This window comes from Marmota flaviventris, chromosome 8 (genome assembly GCF_047511675.1).
Source record: "Marmota flaviventris isolate mMarFla1 chromosome 8, mMarFla1.hap1, whole genome shotgun sequence".
NCBI lineage: Eukaryota > Metazoa > Chordata > Mammalia > Rodentia > Sciuridae > Marmota > Marmota flaviventris.
The window spans coordinates 584,247-596,964 of NC_092505.1; the positions used below are offsets into that span (position 1 = coordinate 584,247).

The 12,718-nt window shown below is 62.7% G+C and overlaps 1 protein-coding gene across 1 annotated transcript; it reads left to right on the forward strand.

Annotated features, from left to right (window-relative positions):
- Window positions 1–12,459, forward strand: Ftcd (formimidoyltransferase cyclodeaminase). Its single transcript, XM_027922266.2, has 14 exons — window positions 1–54; window positions 869–1,052; window positions 2,023–2,151; window positions 2,875–2,963; window positions 3,067–3,246; window positions 4,183–4,320; window positions 4,413–4,544; window positions 6,776–6,837; window positions 7,098–7,224; window positions 8,014–8,175; window positions 10,259–10,302; window positions 10,475–10,613; window positions 11,183–11,278; window positions 12,291–12,459. Exons 1-14 carry the CDS (start codon window positions 1–3, stop codon window positions 12,375–12,377), a joined length of 1,623 nt encoding a protein of 540 aa, XP_027778067.2. The 3' UTR covers window positions 12,378–12,459.
- The last annotated feature ends 259 nt before the right edge of the window (window positions 12,460–12,718 follow it).

Consider the following 12,718-nt stretch of genomic DNA (forward strand, 5'->3'; position numbering starts at 1 on the left):
ATGTCCCAGCTGGTGGAGTGTGTCCCCAACTTCTCAGAGGGGAGTGACCAGGAGGTGAGGCCTTATGACCCTGGTGCAGGCTCGGGGTGAAGGTGAAGAGGGGAGCATGCTCCTTGTGGGTGCGGGCTGCCTCCTCAGGACCCGTCCTAGCAGTGCCCTGGACGTGGGGGACTCCATTGACTGGCGGGTGGGGGGCGGCACACAGAGCTGGTGGTGCCCCTGCTGGGAACTGGGCAGATCACTTGGTCTCCGGGGTCCTCAGTGGTTCCCTCTGAGGGGGCCCCTTGAAGACCAGTGTGGAGAGCTGTCTGGGGCCTCAGGGGACATCCAGGAGTGGCCCTGCAACAGCCCCCACAGCTGTCAGGTGGACACTGTCACGCCTCAACCTATGGGAACCTGAGGCACAGAGATGTCAGGCAGGCCACCGAGGACTGCAGGACAGGATCGGGCAGTGAGTCCCAGTTTTCTCAGAAGGTTCTAGGCTTGTGAGCCCCTCCCCCACTGTCATCAGCACCCCCACAGATGCCCCTCCACCGAGAGGCTGCGGGGGTTAGGGACCCTGCCCTCTGTGGTCTTGGCCTGCTGGTCACCTTTGGGTGCCCTGGACCACCCTCTGGGTGTTGTGGGCAGGCCCCCAGTTCATTTCCTTCTGAGGGGATACCTGGTCCTGTTCCCTGCTGGGTCTGTCCATCATGGCCCCCGCGATAGGGTCCACCTGTTGCCCCAGGCAGGCCCTCTGGGGGCAGCTCAGCTCTTTGGAGGGCCCCCAAATGCTCCGAGCCACCTCTCAGCCCCACACTCAGGGCAGGGTGCAGCCACTGCCAGAGCTTCCACCTGGGACTGAGTCTGGGGCTGGGCCCTCTCCCAGGTGATCGGGGCCATTTCCCAGGCCATCTCGCAGACCCCAGGCTGTGTCCTGCTGGACGTCGACGCGGGCCTCTCCACCAACCGCACCGTCTACACCTTTGTCGGCAAGCCCGAGTGCGTGGTGGAAGGGGCCCTGAGTGCCGCCCGCACGGCCTCCCGGCTCATTGACATGAGCAGGCACCGAGGTGAGGGTGTCTCAGAGCACCTGGTCGAGCCCCGTGCTGGTCCCAGCCGTCCTGGGACAGAGGTGGTCAGGGTAGTGGTCTGGGGTATAGGTTCAACAGGGCCACTGGGCAGACTTTACGGAGGACCCCGTGAAGGACCCGTGGTCCTGGACACACTGTGGTGCTGGGTCTGTGAGCTCCCAGGGCCAGGAGGGTGGGGAGGGGCACAGAGGGGCCAGTGGACGCAGTCCTTGGGAGCCCGCCGGCCCAGAAGGTGTGGACACCAGCCGCCCTAGATTCAGGGTCCTGAGGTGACCGACAGCTCCCTCACCTGCACCCGGCTCAGCAGGCCCTGGGGGGAGGCCAGGGTAGAAGACGTGGCAGAAAGTGACCTGTCAGCCTCCCGAAAACCAAACAATGACTGGTAGGCAGGGTCAAAAGTCCGTGGACACAGGAGCTGAGCCGGTCGAAAGACCAGGGTCTCTTTCTATAGGGAGGGGTTTTGGTATCCTGGTGGCCACAGATAAGAGGGTCATCTCAGGGTGAAGAGGAGCCAGTCCTACAGGCAGAGGGCCGGGAGGACTGATCCCGCGCAGGCCACCTCAGTGGCTGGAGTGTGCTGAGCGGGCGGGCGGGCGGGGAGGAGGGCTGGGCTGGCGCTTGGCTTGGCCGGGTGCCCTTGGAGCCAAGCAGGGCTCCTGTGGAGTGTCCCGGGGCTGGTTGGGTGGGAGGAGAGCCTGATCCCAGAGGGTGCCCCCTGCTCTCCTACTGCTTCATCTGGTCTTGTCCCCCCTCCCAGTGAAGATGGGCTGTGTCCCTGCTAGGCCACCCCAGGCAGAATTTGCTGTCACTAAGGCGAGTCTGGGCACAGGGGGCTGGCCACTTTCCTGAGGTCAGCATGGACAGCTGGAGGATGGTCAGGGTCTGATCAGGTTGGTCAAGAGGGCCGGAGGGTCCCAGGGAGCCCCAGTCCTCACCAGCCCCGTTGCAGGGGAGCACCCCCGCATGGGCGCCCTGGATGTCTGCCCCTTCATCCCAGTGAGGGGCGTCACCATGGACCAGTGTGTGCTGTGTGCCCAGGCCTTCGGCCAGCGGCTGGCAGAGGAGCTGAAGGTGCCAGGTGAGAGGTGGGGGGGCCCTGGGCCTCACAAGTCCTGTCATGCTGACCCCTGGAGCAGAAAACGGCCCTGAGTGAGCACTGCGCAGGCCGCCCTTGTCACAGTGAGGAAGCCGCAGGGAGCAGCAGCACAGCCTGGGGTGCTCCGGTCCTGCTGGGCACCGGTTCTGCAGAGGGCGTCCTGCCTGGCGGGGCCCCTTTGCCCATGCGGCAGCGTGGGCCACGAGATGCATCCACCTCCAAGCCTCAGAGAGAGGACGGGGCAGGGAGCCCACCAGGAGAAGGGTGCACTGTCACAAGCCCCACCCAGTGCCTGCCCAGCAGTGGGGACTGACCTCTTGGGGTGGAATCCTACACACAGACACCGGCCAGGCCATCCCTGCCCAGTGACATGGGGCTGTGCGAGCTCCATCCTCTGTTCTGGGTGCCCTCATTTGTGTTACATCAATGGACATGCATTTTGAAAAAAAAAAAAATGAGCGTCCTTTAGCGCTGGCCACACCCCATGCTGGCTGCATAATGATGACCTTTGTAGGGCATCGGAGCCCGTGGGCAGGGCCATGCTGTCACTCAGAGGCCATGACGTCCATCCTAGGAGGCACAGAGTGGGGTGCCTGGAACCGAGGGAGGGCTGTTCCAGACTGAGGTGGCAGGAGCCACCTGCCAGGGCCCGGGGAACGAGTGTGACCCTGGCTGGCTGAGGCTGCTTGGTGGGGTCTCTTGCAGTGTACCTCTATGGTGAGGCAGCACGGACAGCCAGCCGCAGAGCCTTGCCGGCCATCCGAGCTGGGGAGTACGAGGCCCTCCCTGAGAAGGTGCTGCCCACTGTGGCTGGGCTGGGGAGGGCATGGCCCATGCCTCCCCTCTGCAGGAAGGGTGGACCCAGCCCTGCTCTAAACCAGGTTCACTGTACTGCAGCTCAAGCAGGCCGAATGGGAGCCTGACTTCGGCCCCAGCTGCTTTGTCCCCAGCTGGGGGGCCACCGTCACGGGTGCACGGAAGTTCCTCATCGCATTCAACATCAACCTGCTCAGCACCAAGGAGCAGGCTCACCGCATCGCCCTCAACCTGCGGGAGCAGGGCCGAGGACAGCACCAGGTGAGCTGCGCGCCACCCGCTCATGCTCCCACGTAGCCTCCACCTGTCCCCTGGTCACCCGGTGGAGCCTGGGGCCCAGGGGAAGTGCTCAGCACCGAGTCAGCTGCAGGCAAGGATGGTGAGCAGGGGCACCATCTGCTGACCCACCTAGCTCTGTGGGGTGGGCTTGGGGTCAGAAGCCCTTGCTTTAGCAGTCATTCTCCATGGACTCAGGGCTAGAACACTGCAGCACTTCCATACTGCCCAGAGTTCAGCTGTCGTGCCGGCCCCACAGATGCCCTGGTCCCCCCCAGGTCTCCCTACAAACCCTCAGGTTCTTGGAAGCCCCAGGGGCACGTCCCCACGTCCCAGGGCCCACCCCCATCAGGTCTGCACGTTGGCTTGTGTATGACTCCTGCAAAGCCAGGGTCAGACAGGTGACGAGGACATACCTGGTGAAGGAAGTGGGCACCTCAGGCCCATCTGTCCTCCCAGGTGCTCGGATCCTACCAGGGCCAGCTGCCCAGCTGTGTACCTTGCTGACATAAGAGCCAGCGACCCTCCAGTCCTCCTGTGTGCCCTGGCTAAAGGGAGAACGGTGTTCTCATGGGGACTTGTCACTTGAGGACTGAGGAGCAGAGCAGCTGCCGGGCAGGTGGTGGGTTGGGAGGATGGGGGGACTGTGGGGCCTTGGCTGGTCCTCAAGTCAGTGTCCCCAGGCCTCCAGGGATGGTCTGGGCACAGCTTGGGGCCCCCTGGGGTGGTCACACAGCACCAGGCCCCTGGGGCCTCAGTTTCCCTGTGCAGGACTTTCCCTGTCCCTTCCCAGCCGACCCAGGTGAGAGAGGGCGGGGGTGAGGAGAGCCCTGGTGCTAAGTGGCCAGCCGTGCGGGGGAGCTGGGCAGGGACCTGGGAGGGAGCTTCTCTCGCAGGCTGGGAAACGTGGTTCCTTTGCAGCCAGGGCGTCTGAGGAAGGTCCAAGGCATTGGCTGGTACCTGGAGGAGAAGAATCTGGCCCAGGTGTCCACAAACCTCCTGGACTTTGAGGAGACGGGGCTGCACACAGTCTTCGAGGAGACCTGCAGAGAAGCCCAGGTGGGCTGCCTGGGGCTGTGTCCTGGGGGGCGCTGCTCCCAGACACCCTTGGTCCAGGCCGAGGTGCTGACACGGCCTGTATCGGTCAGCAGGAGCTGAGCCTCCCGGTGGTGGGCTCGCAGCTGGTGGGCCTGGTGCCTCTGAAGGCTCTGCTGGACGCGGCTGCCTTCTACTGTGACAAGGAGAACCTGTTTGTCCTGGAGGAGGAGCAACGGATCAGGCTGGTGAGTCTCCTGCTGGGGTGGGGACGGGCCACCAGGGACGGCATGGAGCTGATGCCTGGGGCTCCCGCCCAGCGGGCCCCTGGTGGAGCCCCTGCAGTCCCCCTCCACCCCTCACCCCCAGCTTGTGCTCAGAGGGCAGGACGTCGTGCTCCCTGCTGTTCTGCCGATGCAGTGGAGGCTCCTGACCTGTCCATGTTCTCTGCTGTGGCTCTGGGGGAGGGCCAAACTGCCCATTCCTGGGCCTTCCTCCAGGGGGAGCACTGTGGTCTGTCAGGAGCGGTTTCTACACCCTGTTTCATTAATGCTCATCACACTTCGGATACACTCCTGATTCTAAGTCCCAGCTGAGTTTACACCCAAGGGTCCCAGGCACTCCCCTGTGACTGGAGGAGTCTGGTGCAGAGGGGACAATAGCAACGGAGGTCTTGGTCTCTGTCTGGATCCTGTTAGTCCCACTGGGCTCCAGAAGGCTGGGGTTTTGAGTCCTAGTTCAGCTGTGCTTGCAGCCGATAACTGGGTGAACTCTGGGGTGTGTGCCTGGGGGTAGACTCTGACATCACTCTCTTAAGTCTAAGTTCTGCAGTCTCCGTCACATCATGGACATGATGCTTACAGTCTTTATCTCACACGATCCACAGTCAACCACCCTACGATATTCTGGGGTGCTCATATCACAGTCCAGGTCCAGGCCTGGCTCTGGGTGGAGCCATGTGCACAGAGCGTCCACCCTGACCCAGCTTTCACAAGAGGCCTCTCAGAGCCCTTTGCTGAGGTGTGCTCCTTGCAGTGAGCAGGTGGCGGGGCTTTCCGGAGAGTTCTTGCCGTGGCCCCAGGATTCCATCTGCAGATCATCGTGTTGGTGCCATCCCACCCTGGTTGCTGGCCTCCCAGCCTGGGGTCACTTCAGATGGCACCTCTGCTTCTTAAGCCCCTCCTGCCTTCTGCCCGTCAGTTCTTGGTCCTCCTGGACCTTCACTGGCCTGGACACGCTCTACAAACAGGGCGAGTTGTGTTGTGGGAGTCTCTCCTGGCCTGGTCTGAGGCTGCTTGTCACAGGGTGGCCACCCGTCTGCTAGGAGAGGCTCCAGGATCAGTGGGAGGCCCGTCCACTGGGCCTGGTGCCAGCTTCAGCTGTGAGGTCCAGGTGCTGTCCCTCTTCCTAGCTGTCCCTGTGGTAAATGCTGTGTGCTTCAGTGAGCTTTCTCATCACTGGGACCACAAGACCCGACAAGAATAACGAAGAGAAGGAAAGGTTCTGTGGCTCACAGGTTAGAAGGCCTCCCTCCAGGATGGCCACCCCTGCTGTGGCTGCAGCAAGGCGATGCAGGACGACAGGAGGGCATGATGGAGGGCAGGTAACAGAAGGCCAGCTAGGGGCCCCGAGGCTCGGGGGGTCTGGTCCCCCACAGGTCTGGCCTTGTGCAGGGTTCTCTCCGCCCTCTGACGGTGTTCACGTCTTCCTGTGCGTCCTGCGTCTGCCCGAGAGTGGAGGTTCTGTGGAACTGGAAGGTTCTTTGGAGACTCCTGGGCCCTGGGGGTAAAGCCCCCCAGAGGGTTGGTGTTTGCCATAGTTGGGGCCCGGGGACAGGACCGCCCAGGGCCACGGCAGAGTGCTGGAGCCACGTCACCTGAGGCCACGTGAGCTGAGGCCACGTGCTGGCTGGGAACCCTGGCCTGGCTTTGAGACCCCAAATTCCCGAGGTCTCCTGCCAGAAGCCTACTCCTGGACTCCGGCTTGGGAGGCTCTGTTCACCCTGGAACCAGCCTCAGGCCTGGCTGTGTCCCTCCAGTGCCCCCTCCCTCCCCAGGACCCCTCTGCTTGTCCAAACAGCTGGGATGGTGGCTGGCTGAGTGCTCCATGAGGGTCTGATGGCTTCTGGTGAGAGTTCCAGTCTTAGGCAGGATTGCTATGATTCTACTGTGCATTTAGGTGACACTCGCTGTCAGTCACCTTCTGTGGTCAGGGGACTTGGGCCTGTCCCAGACCTTAAGACCTCGTTAGGCAGGTAGCAAGAATGGAGCCTTGTTGTGAGGAGTGCTTGGAGCCGGCCCCTCGGGGCCCGTGGTGGCTCTGTGGGACATGGTGGTCAGGCGTGACCCCTTCCTCGGCTTCAGTTCCCCTGGGCTGCAGAGTGGGCTGCGGTCCCAGGCCTGCCCAGAGCTGCGGCCTCCTCAGGCCCCTGAGCAACCTGACCTGAGGGTGATGGCTAAGGTCGCGTGCCCCTCTCCAGGTGGTGAGCCGGCTGGGCCTGGACTCCCTGGCACCCTTCAACCCCTCAGAGAGGGTCATTGAGTGAGTGCTGGCCCTGAACCTACTGGCCCCCTGCCTGCCCACCCTCCCCTGTTCTGCCCACACCTCCAACAGCCGCCCCGCCCACGCCCTGCACTCCCCTCCAGACCTGGTGCACGCTGGGGCTGGGGCTGGGGGACAGGGAGACCCTGCCAAGGCTTCTGCCCTGTCCTTCACCTGTGGCTGCTCTGCCGCTGGGGAGAGCCTGGTGGGAGTGAGCTGAGACCTGAACTGGCCCGGCCACTGAGCTGTCCACCCTGCAGGTATCTGGTCCCGGACCGGCTGGAGAAGAGCCTGTTGGACATGTCCCTGCGCGCTTTCCTCCGCGAGGTGGGCGCCCGCTCAGCCACCCCTGGGGGCGGCTCGGTGGCAGCGGCCTCTGCAGCCATGGTGAGCACCAACGGAGGAGGCGACCAGTGAGATCTGAAGGGAGGGACCCTAAAGAGCACGGCCCCCAAGAGAGGGACTGCACCGCCCAGGACTCCAGAGTGTGTCCCTACCATGCCAGTCCCCTGCAGGAGGACGGGGTCCCTCTGCTCTGGCCTGGGGCTGACCCACCACCCCATGGTCCCCTGCAGGAGGACGGGGTCCCTCTGCTCTGGCCTGGGGCTGACCCACCACCCCATGGTCCCCTGCAGGAGGACGGGGTCCCTCTGCTCTGGCCTGGGGCTGACCCACCACCCCATGGTCCCCTGCAGGAGGACGGGGTCCCTCTGCTCTGGCCTGGGGCTGACCCACCACCCCATGGTCCCCTGCAGGAGGACGGGGTCCCTCTGCTCTGGTCTGGGGCTGACCCACCACCCCATGGTCCCCTGCAGGAGGACGGGGTCCCTCTGCTCTGGCCTGGGGCTGACCCACCACCCCATGGTCCCCTGCAGGACGGGGTCCCTCTGCTCTGGCCTGGGGCTGACCCACCACCCCATGGTTCCCTGCAGGACGGGGTCCCTCTGCTCTGGTCTGGGGCTGACCCACCACCCCATGGTCCCCTGCAGGACGGGGTCCCTCTGCTCTGGCCTGGGGCTGACCCACCACCCCATGGTTCCCTGCAGGACGGGGTCCCTCTGCTCTGGTCTGGGGCTGACCCACCACCCCATGGTCCCCTGCAGGAGGACGGGGTCCCTCTGCTCTGGTCTGGGGCTATTTGGTTTGTGAGCTCCATCACAGTTCAGTCCTCACCAGGGTGCAGCACTGGCCTCCATGGTGGGCCAGATGACCTACGGTCGGCGCCAGTTTGAGCACCTGGATGCAGTGATGCGGCGCCTGATCCCGCCCTTCCATGCAGCCCTGGCCCAGCTGACTTCACTGGTGGACACGGATGCCCAGGCCTTTGCCACCTACCTGGTGAGGGTGGGGACCCTGCAGGGCCTAGCCCAACCCCTGGCCTTTGCTGGTCCAGCTCAGGGACCTGCAGACTGCCTGGTGGGCAGCTGGGGGTGAGGGCTGCTCCCAGCACAGGAGGCCAAAGACCAGAGCAACAAGAAGACTGGTGTCCTCCGTGCTGTGGGACCAGCAGCCAGCTTCTCCTCAGTCTGAGGGCCCGCCTGAGGGCTGGGGGGCGGGTGATCTGCGGCAGGCCACAGGCCAGCAGGAGCAGTGGGCACTGGCAAGGCAGGGCCTGTGATGCTGGGGCTGGAGGGACCCAGACCCCAGGCCCAGATCTGGAGGGAGAGGCCCCTTACGAAGAGCCACATCCCAGCTGGATGTGGTGGTCAACACCTATAATCCCAACTCAGGAGGCAGAGGCAGGAGGATTGCAAGTCCAAAGCCAACTCCAGCAACTTAGCAAGGCCCAGAGCAACTTAGCGAGAGCTGGGAGGGGCTGGGGCCGTGACTCAGCACACCTGGGTTCCGTCCAGCATAGGAGGTCCATAGGAAAAAGAAGACTGGCAGCAGCCTCCGAGAGATTCCAGAGCGCACTCGGGCCTGAAAGAAAAGATGAGGCCTTTGTGAAATGAGATCGGAGTTTTCACAATAGGTCAGATGGCAGAGGGCAGGTAGTACAGAAGACAGTGGGAATGAGAGAGAGACAGTGGCCCAGACAGAGACAGACAAACACAGAGACAGAGATAAAAAGAGCGGCAGAGACAGAAAGAGACAGGGAGAGAGAGCGAGAGATGAGGGGCAGAGACAAAGAGAGATATTTAAAGAGAAATATCAGTTTAAATGTAAGTTTTAGAAATTTAGGGACAACCCTAAATTTAGAAATCAGAAGTAAAAATAAGATGGATAATTAGTCAACAACTAGAGGGGAAAGCCCATAAATGCAAATCTAATCCAACGAAAAGGAAAACTAAAATCAGCATGAAGGCACATGTGGTATGCCCACGAGCCACCGGGCCAGGATTATACCGATTACACCCGAGCAGAGCTGAGCTGATCCTGTTCTCTGTGCACAGCAAGGAGGTAGACTAAAAATTAAAAAAGCAACATCTCATGGAGTCATAAGAGCTTCCCAGAGGGAGCAAGATGCTAGCTGTGGACCCCTCGTGCAAACCCACCTCAGAGGGAGCCAGGAAGCAGAAGCGCCCGGGCCTGGGGCAGGGTGTGGCTGCGTGGCCACCTGAGCTGGCCTAGCCCACAGGCTCCAGTGAGGCTGTGAGTGCCTGTGGCTGGTCGGGCTCTGCCTTAGTGCAGAAGGGCTGGGGTCCACAGGCAAGGGGCTCAGAGAGGCAGGTGCCCTGGGCTCAGACGTGCGGAGCGGCTTGCTCTGCCTTTGCTTGCCAGGGCTGGTGGAAGGGCTCAGCGGTAACGGCTGCTGGGGCGGAGGTAGGACTGGAGCTACCGGCACCAGCTCGGCACTCCCCACAGCTGCCTCCCAGGACCGCCCTGCAGTGGGCTGAGCCTGGGCTCACCAGGCCAGGGTGGGGTCCCAGAGGGGGACAGTCGTGGCCCTGCGTGTGAAGCCACAGACCACACGTACAAGCACTCAGGATAAAGCCCAGGCCTGTGGCCAGGTGGTGACGTGGGATGGTGCTGGGTAGGAGTACCTCTGTGCTCATCTTTCTGCCTGGCCCGAGGTTCTTGTGTCTAGATTGGTGCAGAGCGTCTGCCTGTGTGGAGCCCCATGTTGTGGGGGAGTCTGAACAGGAATCAGAGGGCCTCCTGAGTCCTTGGTGTCCTTCTCTAAAAACAAGTGCGCCCAGGAGTGCTGCTTGCCCGTCCTCCCCACACCCCCCTAAAGAGCCACTGTCTAGGATGGTAGACCGCAGACCCCAACAGATGCAGTTCTCCAAGAACATTTCTCCGCCCCCGTCCAGTGGCCCAGCAGCCCAGCAGCCCCGGGTGGGAGACTGATGTAGTCGGGGCACTTTGGCATGCTGCCCCAGGACAGGGGCCTGGCTCACTGTGACTCCAGCATGGTCTGAGGACACAGCTGCCCCTGTGGTCACTTGCCATGTGGTTATTTGGTCTTCTTTCCTGGTAGGAGGCCATGAAGCTGCCCAAGAACACTCCTGAGGAGAGGGACAGGTGAGCACAGCAGTGGCCAGACCTCGGCCTTGGAGTCTGGGGACGGCGCAGTCCCATCCAGGGCACAGTGGTCCCGTTTGGGGGCTGTGTGTCCAGCCCTGGTGGGAGCCTGGGTGGTGGGGTCAGAGGGGGTCCCTTCACCTGGTTCAGACCAGAGTTCCCTCTGTTCCAGGCGCACGGCTGCCCTGCAAGAGGGGCTGAGAGGTGCAGTCGCTGTGCCGCTGGCGCTGGCAGAAACAGTGTCACCGCTGTGGCCAGCGCTGCGAGAGCTGGCCCTGTGTGGGAACCTGGCCTGCCAGTCCGACCTTCAGGTAGAGGCCCAGGGACCTCAGGGACCTCGTGTTGGTCTTGGCTTCTCTTCCAGCTGGACGATGGGTTCTGCGACCTCATTCAAGGTCATGCTGAAGTCAGGCTGTGGTCACGGGGCACCCCTGTCCCCACCTCCCTCTAGGAACTCCCAAGGCAGCTTAGCCTGTCAGGAACTTGTCAGGACAGTCAGGCCCAGGGCTCTGTGCCTCCCACAGCTGCCTGGACACCAGGGTTTGCAGGGTGTCCACAAGAAAGAGACCTGTTTCAGGGTCTGGTCCTGTGGCTGCAGATACGGGCCTCAGCCTCTGGGAGCTGGCTGGGCCTGAGGCAGACGGCTGCTGAGGTGGGGAGCACGGCCTCCCTCCTGCTCTGTCAGGTCAGAAACGGGGCTGAGGCGGTCACCTCTGCAGCCTGCTGTCTGTGGGTGGGGCTATGAGGTGACCTGAGCCTGACCCTCCAAGGAGACCCTGGGAGGCGGACTTGGGGACGAGCAGTTTGCTCCTCTTGGATGAGGGGAGGTTCCAGGGGCTGCCCAGGCCTCTGAAGCCAGCCCCGCTCCCTGGCCCTGCAGGTGGCAGCCAAAGCCTTGGAGATGGGTGTGTTTGGTGCGTACTTTAACGTGCTCATCAACCTGAAGGACGTGAAGGACGAAGTGTTTAAGGACCAGGTGAGCGAAGGGTGGGCTTGCTGCCAGGCCTGGCCCCAGGTTGCCACTCCTGGGCAAAGGTGGTGGTTCCTGCTTGCCGCTGCAGGTGAACGAGGCTTCAGGGGATGGCACTGTCCCCTCCTGGGGGGGGTTTGGTGACAGGGTGGCCAGTGCCAGCTGGCACCCCTTTAATGTTCCCCAGGGGCCAGTTCTGGGAGCTGCTGGGTAGGAACCCCGACACGGCATGCCCCCCCATACCACCCACATCCCCCATACCACCCACACCCCCCATACCACCCACACCCCCCATACCACCCACACCCCCCATACCACCCACACCCCCATACCACCCACACCCCCCATACCACCCACACCCCCCATACCACCCACACCCCCCATACCACCCACTCCTGCTCTCAGCAGGCCTCCCAGGCTGGGGACCCCCATAGCAGCAAAATGACGGGAAAAGCCGTGGCCCCCTGGAGCTGGCCTGGACTTCATCTGCGAGGCAGCGGCAGGACAAGTTTATTACTATAATTGAGATACGATTCACGGAACACAGTTCACCATTTTAAAGTGCAGAATCTGGCCTTTAGCACATTGGTGGTGTTGTGCAGCCACACCCCTCACAAGTTCTAGAATGTTCTCATCCTCGGAGGAGGCCCCACCCCTGAGCAGATGCAGTTCTTGTGAACCTCAGAGAGGTATTTCAGGTGTACCCTGCACCGGCATGGCATGTCTAGGGTCAGCCACATGAGCACTATCCCACAGGTGTCGAGGACACAGCTGTGACCTAGGAAGCCATGGGAAGAAGTGAGAATAGGGTGGGAGTGTGCAGAAGGTCAGCAGGCCTGGTGGTCCCCAAGGCTCCCACCCACTCTGAGACCCTGGAGGAGCTGCCCAGATGGCCCCGGTCACCCTAGGGTGGCAGGCCAGGGAAAGGGCAGGAAAGGTGGCAGGGGGGGCCGGGCCGTGGGGACAGAACAGAGGCTGCCTGGCCGGAGGTGGTAAGTTCCAGGCCTGTGTCCGTCAGGTCCGCCGGCGCGTTGCCAGCCTCCTGCAGGAAGCCCAGGCCCAGGCTGCACTGGTGCTAGAGAGCCTGGAGGCTCGGCAGGAGTGACCGCTGGTGGGCACGAGACGGCAGGAGACCTCCCTGGACAGCATGGCCTTCAGCAGCCCTCACCTTCCTGGGGACAGAGTTCCACGCGGCTCATCCATGTGGGGTCAGGAAACATGGGCAGAGGCGAGCAGCAGGGCAAGGGTGTGGGCAGGCCTGTCCTGGTCTCTTGTGAACCAACAGACTGTCACTCTTGGTCACCTGTGGCCTCAATAAAGTCTGAACTCCAAACCTATGTGATGTGTTTGGGTTTGGGGAAGGGGAAGGGTCCCATGGTCAGCGAGTCCTGAGGTGACAGTCCCTAGACTGGGAGGCTGTGCCCAGTCCCAGGAGGCTCAGGCCAG

Coding starts and splice junctions, on each gene's coding strand:
- Ftcd (XM_027922266.2), top strand. CDS start 1: ATGTCCCAGCTGGTGGAGTGTGTCCCCAACTTCTCAGAGGGGAGTGAC. Junction 1,053..2,022: donor TGACATGAGCAGGCACCGAG/GTGAGGGTGTCT, acceptor GCCCCGTTGCAG/GGGAGCACCCCCGCATGGGC. Junction 2,152..2,874: donor AGAGGAGCTGAAGGTGCCAG/GTGAGAGGTGGG, acceptor GGTCTCTTGCAG/TGTACCTCTATGGTGAGGCA.